The sequence below is a fragment of the Eretmochelys imbricata genome, chromosome 5 (assembly GCF_965152235.1).
Source record: "Eretmochelys imbricata isolate rEreImb1 chromosome 5, rEreImb1.hap1, whole genome shotgun sequence".
In the NCBI taxonomy this organism is placed as follows: Eukaryota; Metazoa; Chordata; order Testudines; family Cheloniidae; genus Eretmochelys; species Eretmochelys imbricata.
Window position 1 is genome coordinate 44111538 of NC_135576.1, and position 8465 is coordinate 44120002.

Below are 8465 nucleotides of genomic sequence, written 5' to 3' on the forward strand. Positions count from 1 at the left end.
TGAATGTACACAGCCACTGAAACACTGTCAACCACGGATCTAGCCAAACTCCACGTCCCACCCCCCAGGCTCCAATCTACGCAGCCCCACGTTCCTGAGATGAAATCATAAATGCAACAAGGCGTCACGTGCTACAACCAGCATCCTCCCCCATTGCCCCGCCCCCTTTTCGAACGTCCAAAGGAATCAGCGCCGGGTCTCCACGGCGACGCATTCGGGGTGGAACGAGGAGCGGCCAATGGCAATCGAGAGAAGACGAAGGGGCAGCCAATGAACGGAGCCCGGTGCGTGGTTTAAACCTGCGGCGGTAGGTACTGCGGGATCGTGCATTTGAGAGCTGAGCTGCTGTCAGGACAACAAGCGGCAGCGGAGGAGCCAGGGTTCAGGGCTCTGTGGTGTAGAAGGCGCGGGGGACCATGGCGCTGCGGATTAGCAGGGTAAGTGGTGGGAAGAAGGGGTCATGGGCCCTGCCTGGCTTCCCCCGTGGAGGGGAATGGGTGGCTGCGGCCCTTCCTCCTTTGGGGTGGGGGGCAGATAGCGATCGTATAAGCGGGGACCTATCCGCCTCCACGCGAGATGCTGCTACAGCTTCTTCCCCTGTCCCGCTGCAGGGAACAACTCCAACCCCCCGCAGTTTGCTCGCCTGCAGCAGGCTCGGGTAAGCCTGGCTAATGGCTTGGCTCGGCGGCGAGCCCATGGCCTGGGAGGACCTGGGAGCAGTGCTGCGCCCGAGGAAGCTGCCGCCCAGAAGGTTGCGTGGAGGTGCCGTAGTGTCCCCTCCCCGCCCAGGCCTGCCGCGCTGACCGGTGCTTTTCTCCGCAGAATACCAGAGTCAACGCCGAGAACCAAGTGAAGAGCAATGTGGCCGCCGCCAAGCGGGGAGCGGCTGCTGCTAAGCCCGGCCTCAGGCCGAGAACTGCCCTGGGCGACATCGGCAACAAAGTGGGCGAGCAGCCGCCCAAAGCGCTTCCCAAAAAGGTAAGGCCCGGAGCCTGTCCCCAACGCAGCCCTGAGCAGCCCGAGCCTGGCCCGCTCACGGCCCCCTTCTCTCTCCTCAGGAAGCGAAGCCCCCCAGCGCTGCGGTGAAGCCCCTTGCCAGGAAAGCGATCAGAGCCGCGGAGACGGTGATCCAGCCGGCTAAGGAGCAGAAGCCAATCACCGAGCCTGCTAAGGTATCCGTGCGGTGCCAGTCCCCTGGGCATGCAGCCCCTGCTCTGAGCTAGCCACAACCAGCAGGGCTCGTGGTGAGCCTGGAGGAGGAACACGCTTCTTCACACTCCACACGTACCATGACCTCACTGACTCCTGCGTGGCTTGGAGCCTCTGCCTGTGGAGCCTGCTTCTCCCATCACCTACAAGCTCCGTTCCCTCCCCCGGGGGAAGGATAAAAGCAGTGGTGAAGTCAAGTAGCAGTCTGTGAGTGGATTATTTAGCTAACCCATCAGTAGTAGATAAAGTATCTATATGGCCCCACTAGTGCAGACCTGAGAACCTGCCTACACTTGAAAGGCTACAGGTGCACCTGTAGCTCTTCAGTGTAGACTCTAACCATGTGAGGGGTTCTCCCGTTGGTGCAGGCAATCCACCTCCCTGAGCACCAATAGCTTCTACTGAAGACTCAATCTTAAACTTTCTCCCCAGTTGGAGTCTCCATCCCCAAGCCCAATGGAGACCTCTGGATGTGTGCCAGCAGAGGAGGTGCTGTGCCAGGCTTTTTCTGACGTCTTGCTTGAAGTGAAAGATGTAGATGCAGACGATGGGGCTGACCCAAATCTCTGCAGTGAATATGTAAAGGACATCTATGGCTATCTAAGAGACCTTGAGGTTGGTACAAAGAACCATATCTGCTGCCATTCTACTTTACCCTGACTCTAGTATGTCTCCATATCTTTGGTGCAATCGCAATTTGGGAAACTGGACATCTATTCCTTAACTTGTCTTATGGTACTCCTAAAGTGCAGGAATCTTGGCAAGCATTTCTCTTAATCTAACAACCTAGAGAGACAAGGTGGGTGAGGTAATATCTTTTATTGGACCAATTTCTGTTGGTGAGAAGCTTTTGAGCCACACAGAGCTCTGCTCTCTCACCAACAGAATTTGGTCCAATAAAAGATTCCTTCACCCACTAGGTCTCTCTCATATCCTGTGACCAACATGGCTACAAATACACTGCATATAAGAGCTCTAACAGACTCTCTGAAAACATTAGTTTTAGCAGGCTAGTTCTGCTGATCACTATCAGCACTGACATTTACTCTACTAAGGCAAAGTAGCAACAATTGCCATGTACTGTGGCCTTCTTTGGCCAAGAGATATTTGAAGTGAGACTCTGCACTTTTTTTGGCCAAGACTAGCAACCCCTACAGTTTTCTAAAGGGTCTACAGTAGTGCCAATGCTCCTCACATGCAGGAATTGCTATTGTAACAAACATTCCTTTTTCCATGCAGAAGCAACAAGCTGTCAGACCAAAATACCTGGCAGGCCAGGAAGTTACTGGAAACATGCGGGCTATCCTAATTGACTGGCTTGTGCAGGTTCAGATGAAATTCAGACTACTTTCAGAGACTATGTACATGACTGCTGCCATCATTGATCGCTTTCTGCAGGTACGGGCATGACGTGGAACCTTGTTCCTTTGACATGATTCTGTTGATCTCTAGCATATAGTGGATAAGAGTGACATTTGAACACAGCCCAAGCTGAATGTTACTTAATGTTGCTATGCAGTCACTATGAAAAGCAATCAGCCTTTCCTATAATCCTTTTGAAATTAAAATTCAGACTTCAGGATCATAAGCATGACTAATTGGACTACTTAATATAACTAGTTTTAAGCACTACATTTGTGGACCTAACTTTGTACTTGACGTGAATCATTGTGGCTTTAGTGTGCTAATGACAATCCTCCTTGCAGCTAATCTAGAAGCTTCTTAATTGTTTTCCTGTAACTCCTTCATAAATTGCTGTAGCACACTAAAACTCACACTACCTCCTAACAGGCCAGGAACTTCAGTGTGGTCATGACAGTGATGGGCAGTAAACTAAATGTAGTATAAAGACTCTTGTGTTAAACCTGACTTCATCAGCATGTAGCCAGCTGTCCTGTGACAAATATGCTTATTGGCTTTTGAAATTCCTGTCTTAAACACTTCCTTACTATAGGACAACAGTGTGCCCAAGAAGATGTTGCAGCTGGTTGGTGTCACGGCCATGTTTATTGCCAGCAAGTATGAGGAAATGTATCCTCCTGAAATTGGGGACTTTGCCTTTGTAACAGACCACACTTACACCAAGTACCAGATCAAACAAATGGAAAGGAAGATTCTACAAGCTCTAGACTTTGCCTTGGGCCGCCCTCTGCCACTGCACTTTCTAAGGAGGGCATCAAAGATTGGAGAGGTAAAATTCATGAGGCTCTAGAAGCCTCTCTTAAAAGAACTTATCACTTTAGAACTTCTGCAAGTTTGATCTGAAGGTATTCATAAATGGACAAAATTCCATCCATGCAGCTTCTCCAAAATGAAAGTTTCTTGTCCTGGCTGGTAGCTAGCTGCCACTTTAGAGCTATGCACAAAGACAGCTGATATTCAGGGGAATGGAGTTGCTTGCAGACCTGACTAAGCTGCTCCTAGTACAGGCAAAAAGGAGAAGCCACAATTGGCAGAAATAGGTGCACTAATAATGGGACAAGACTTGCATAAGCTATGCAACAAGAGCTGTGGGGCTATGGACAGTCTGTTTTCTACACCCCCTAGAATAGAAGTAGAATGGGTTTGGTTCTCTTCCCAGCCCTCCCTCCCCCCCCCCCCCCCCCCGGGGGGAGGCTTCCTGCAGGACAACTAATGCTTGATTCTTGTTCTAGGTGGACCTAGAACAGCACACTCTAGCCAAATATCTGATGGAATTATCCCTGGTGGATTATGAAATGGTACACTACCCTCCATCCCAGATTGCTGCAGCTGCTTTTTGCTTGGCTCTAAAGGTTCTTAATGGTGGCGAGTGGGTAAGTCCAGCTTGGTGCTTGCCAGTTTGAGACTAAACTGATCAAGTGGGTACAACTAACGTACAAGGGGTACCCCACTGAATTCTGCAGCAAACTACACTAAACTCCAGCCTATATTAGTGGCTAGGGTGCATGGTTCCATTTCCCAAAATGGGAACTCTGGACTTAGTACCAAGCAAGTTCCACCTAAAATAAGATGGCTTTGTGGAAAGCATGACATCCTTCCAACTCTGGAAAGGGAACATGGGATGTAGGTCGTGCTGCTTGAAGTAAGGAGCATATCTTTGCCTCTAGGTGGTGGTTAACAGAATTGGCGTAAACTACTGAATAACTCTAGTTTCCTTGTCTTAGACACTAACTTTAGAACACTACATGTCGTACACTGAGAGTGCTCTTCACCCCGTCATGCAACATATGGCAAAGAATGTGATCCTAGTGAATCAGGGCCTTACAAAGCACATGGTAAGGAACTTTATTTTCCTCTACAGGATGGGTATGGTGAAGGTGGGAACCAAGTAATACAGAACACTTGGTGCAGCACAACTCTTAACTCAACAAACTGCTCACTGTTAGACTTGACTGCTAATGAAGTTTAACCAGTAAATATAGACACTCTGGTCTACCTGTGTAGTATAGACAGTCTCTGGTGTGAGCTCATGGAAAAGGTTGCTTAAATGTGGATTTTGGATATTAGTAGTTCATAGACCTGCCATTGGACGAGCTGACTAATTTTCAGCTCTTGTCCAATGTCTAGTTGGAAACTGACCCCCCCCCCCAAACATCTGGAATTATAATATGCAAGACTTAACCTCCTTTTCATCTCATTTCAGACAGTCAAGAATAAATATGCCAGCAGCAAAAATGCTAAGATTAGCACTCTTCCACTGCTGAACTCTGCAGTCATACAGGATCTGGCTAAGCCTGTGTCAAAAGTGGTATAACTTTTTTATATAAAACTAGCAAAATTTAGTCTAAAGTTGGCACCATGTGCCATTGTATGTTTGTGTGTGTGTGTATATATAATATCTTGTCCTTGACCTAAAGCTTTTAATAAAGCATTTTATGCTTCTTACTTGGTTTCCTATCATGATGAAGTCTAAGTTATAATCACTTTCCAGTGAGAAACCTTAAAACCTGGGAAGCTGCTTGCTTATTCTCGCCCACCTTGTCACTCTAAGTTTACCTGGAGTGCTCACAAGGGTAGGGGTTGTCTCAGCTTAAAAAAACCAAAACAACTCTTTTTTGCACTAAGAGCAGGATCAGTGGGCCCTATAATGCCAGAGAAAATCTCAGTAGCAAGAGACCATCCTGACATCTACCAACTGTATTTGCCAGAGCAAGGGCAGTTTTCCCATCATAGCTACAGAAATGTGTTTATTGCACTGTAAAAGTGTAGTGCAGCTTTGCTAACATCAAGCTATAGGTTCATCCTTAAGAACACAGAGCATAAACTTACCACTACCTCTTGCTACAGGTGTCCAGCTTTTCTAGTCATCTCCCCTCTAACCTAAAATGCCATGGGTGTCTTAGCCTGGAGAACGGATGGCCTGGCTAGGCGACCCATACACTGCATCAATGTAAAAGTTTAATCTCTCTCCACAGGAGATGCAGTATTGGCAGGTGCCTGTCTCAGTCTGTCTCTCTCAAAGAGATGACATAGGAGTAGCAGGCATAATCTTAGAATATTAAAGTGCTCTCATGACTACCATAAATCCATTCAGTGTTGTAATGGATGTATGATGACTAGTAAATTACCTTTTGTGGAGAACTTGTACTGTCAATTAGTTCACTACTATACTTGCACTTGGCTCACCAATCCCAAAGGATTAGACACATCCTGAGGTCAATATGAATCTCAGAGATTACCTACATATCATCCTCCTGTCTGCCAATCCTTGATAACTAAATCTTAGATTTAGTATTAAAAGGAAAGAGCTACACATGGTTAAAAGATCAATATACATACAAGTGATTCTGTGTTCATACATAGTTCAGGATCAGAGCAGTGCTAGATTCAACTGCTGGCTTGTAAAAGGTATCTCTCGAATGATGTCATCAGATCAGAATGAAAAGGCAGCTTAGATGTAAAGTTAAAGTCTGTCCTTGCATTTTTTTTCCAGGATATTCCAAATAACTATTTGGAAGAGTTCCATCCAACATGTTTTACCTGTTCAAAGTTTAAGCAGACTAGAGATGAAAGGATCAGGCCCCAGGTTTCATTTTTATACCTGAAGCAGCTGTTATGCGTTTTTGAGCACATCATATGACTGAGGATTCTTTAAGCGCACACCGTCCCATCACTTTAAAGCTAACATTCTGTTTACTAGGCATACATAGGTAAGCTGTTACCCTGATTAACATATGGCAATTAACCATAAGATCAAAAGTGTAAAATACTGTAGGAAACTAATACCTACATTGTCTTCAGTTTATCTCTGTTATAATGGAGGACTGGTTAACTAGACAGTCTTACATAATTAAGACATGAAAGGAAATTAGCATCCACAACAGTGGTTCTCAAACTTTTGTTGTGGTGACCCCTTTCACAGAGCAAGCCTCTCACTGTGACCCTCATGCTTAAATATATTTTTTTTAAGTGGTTTCTACTTTATAACACCATTATAAATGCTGGAGGCAAAGCAGGGTTTGAAGTGGAGGCTGACAGCTTGTGACCCTGAAGGGTCCCAACCCCCCAGTTTGAGAACTCCTGATCTATAAGCTATTTGGTTATTCTTTTAAACTTCTCACAGAATATAGGTAAACACAAACATACTTAGCATCTACCCTTCATTTCTATTACTACAAATGAATTAATTGAGTGAGTGCTAGTCTAGTACATCTCTGAAATTCACAAATTGTCTTGATACAAGTGCAATACCTCTTGTTATGGTTCATACACTGGTTGGCTGGTCTGTCAGTGTCACAGAATTGGACTTTATGAAGTGGTAATGTTCAAATTCTTTTTATATATAAATTAAATATGAAACAAATTTAGTAACCTGTTCAATGAGATCTTATAAAGCAGGGTGGGGGGAGAATTACTTACATGTACTGTTTCCTTAAAAGGGGTGTGTGTGTGTGTGTGTAAGCACATCACTCTCAGACCTCAGGCTGGTCTTGCACAAACTTCCAAGAAAACCAGGCCTGCTGACAGGAGAGAAAGGGGGCAATGGCCCAGGGGCCCCCAACCATCACTGCTAGCAGCAGAGCTAAGGCAGGCTTCCTTCCCACCCTTGCTCCACACGCTCCCGGAAGCAACTGGCATAGACCTAGAGAGGGGGTCTCCGTGTGCTGTGTCCCCCCCCCCCACCCCCCAAGCACCAACTCTGCAGCTCCCATTGGCTGGGAGCTGCAAGGCAAGTGCCTGTAAGCAGCGGCACACAGAGACCTCCTAGGCCCCCTGCCAAGGAGCCGCTGTCAGAGAGGTGTGCTGGTTGCTTTCGGGAGTCACCTGAGGTAAGCGCTGACCCCCTCCTGTACCTCTGCCCTAGCCTAGAGCCCGCACTCCTCACCCAAACTGCTTCCCTGAGCTGTCACCCCTCCCACATCCAAACCCCTCCGAAAGCCCAACCCTGCACCCTCTTCTGTACACAAACTCCCTCCCAGAGCCCACACCCGCTCCCGCACTGCTGCCCCAGCCTGGTGAGAGTGAGGGGGGGAAGAGCAAGCAATGGAGGGTGGGGGGATGGAGTGAGCAGGGGCAGGGCCTTGGAGGAGGAGGAGGGCCCTAGTCTCGGAAGGAACTGGGCTAGGGCAAGGGTCTTTGGGTTTGCATCATGATTAGACAGTTGGCAACCCTATGGGGCGGGCATGTGGAAGCCCTGGCTGTGCTGGAAGAGCACACCCAGCAGCTCAGCTAGCAGCCCGCTGGGCACCAGCCAGCGCAGGGGCAGCACCCCCCAAATGTCAGGTGGACTGTGTCCACACGGCTTGTGCATGCGTGGGGGCCCACTGACTGTTCTGCCCTCAGGCCTGGAATTTCTGTCGGTGGGCCTGTTCAAAATCACTACACTTAGATGTAATGGTGCAAGTGCGCTTAAAAACCAGGAACAAGCATGAAACAGTGCTACACCTCCGTGCTTGAAAAGTGAAGGTAAAGGAGTATTTCTGTTAAAATCCTCTTGGCTAGAGCAGCAGAATGTCAGGACGGGGCTGAACTGTGAAATGAGCTGGGTATGAAAGTTGATAAAGGAAAGGACATGGGCGGGCCAGGTCACACAGCAGTTCTGTGCCTGGCTAGAGTCTAGTGTGAGGGGCAAAAACACTTGCGGGTGAAGTATGCAACGCATTGCTCAGATTAGCCATGGTGTGGTGCGGGGTCAGAGCACAATAGTGCCCCACCCTGCCCCGGGCACCATCTACCCCTAGACAGCTGCCTTGTCCACCAACTCCAGCTCATGCTGTGTCTGCTTGAGCCATCCTCCCTTTCGGCTGGGCATGCTGCTGGAGCCATGAACCCTC

The 8465-nt window shown here is 47.9% G+C and overlaps 1 protein-coding gene across 1 annotated transcript; it reads left to right on the plus strand.

Moving 5' to 3' along the window:
• The first annotated feature begins 333 nt into the window (after positions 1–333).
• Positions 334–5076, plus strand: CCNB1 (cyclin B1). Its single transcript, XM_077816300.1, has 9 exons — positions 334–437; positions 823–978; positions 1059–1172; positions 1642–1824; positions 2449–2607; positions 3164–3400; positions 3864–4004; positions 4356–4466; positions 4835–5076. The coding sequence occupies exons 1-9, from the start codon at positions 417–419 to the stop codon at positions 4943–4945; spliced, it is 1233 nt and encodes a 410-aa protein (XP_077672426.1). The 5' UTR covers positions 334–416; the 3' UTR covers positions 4946–5076.
• Positions 5077–8465: the final 3389 nt, after the last annotated feature.

What these genes read in the sequence shown, in the direction of transcription:
- CCNB1 (XM_077816300.1), top strand. Translation starts at nt 417, where the DNA reads ATGGCGCTGCGGATTAGCAGG. An exon ending in CAATCACCGAGCCTGCTAAG is followed by an intron (nt 1,173 to 1,641) that starts GTATCCGTGCGG and finishes CTTTCTCCCCAG; the next exon opens with TTGGAGTCTCCATCCCCAAG. An exon ending in TCATTGATCGCTTTCTGCAG is followed by an intron (nt 2,608 to 3,163) that starts GTACGGGCATGA and finishes TCCTTACTATAG; the next exon opens with GACAACAGTGTGCCCAAGAA.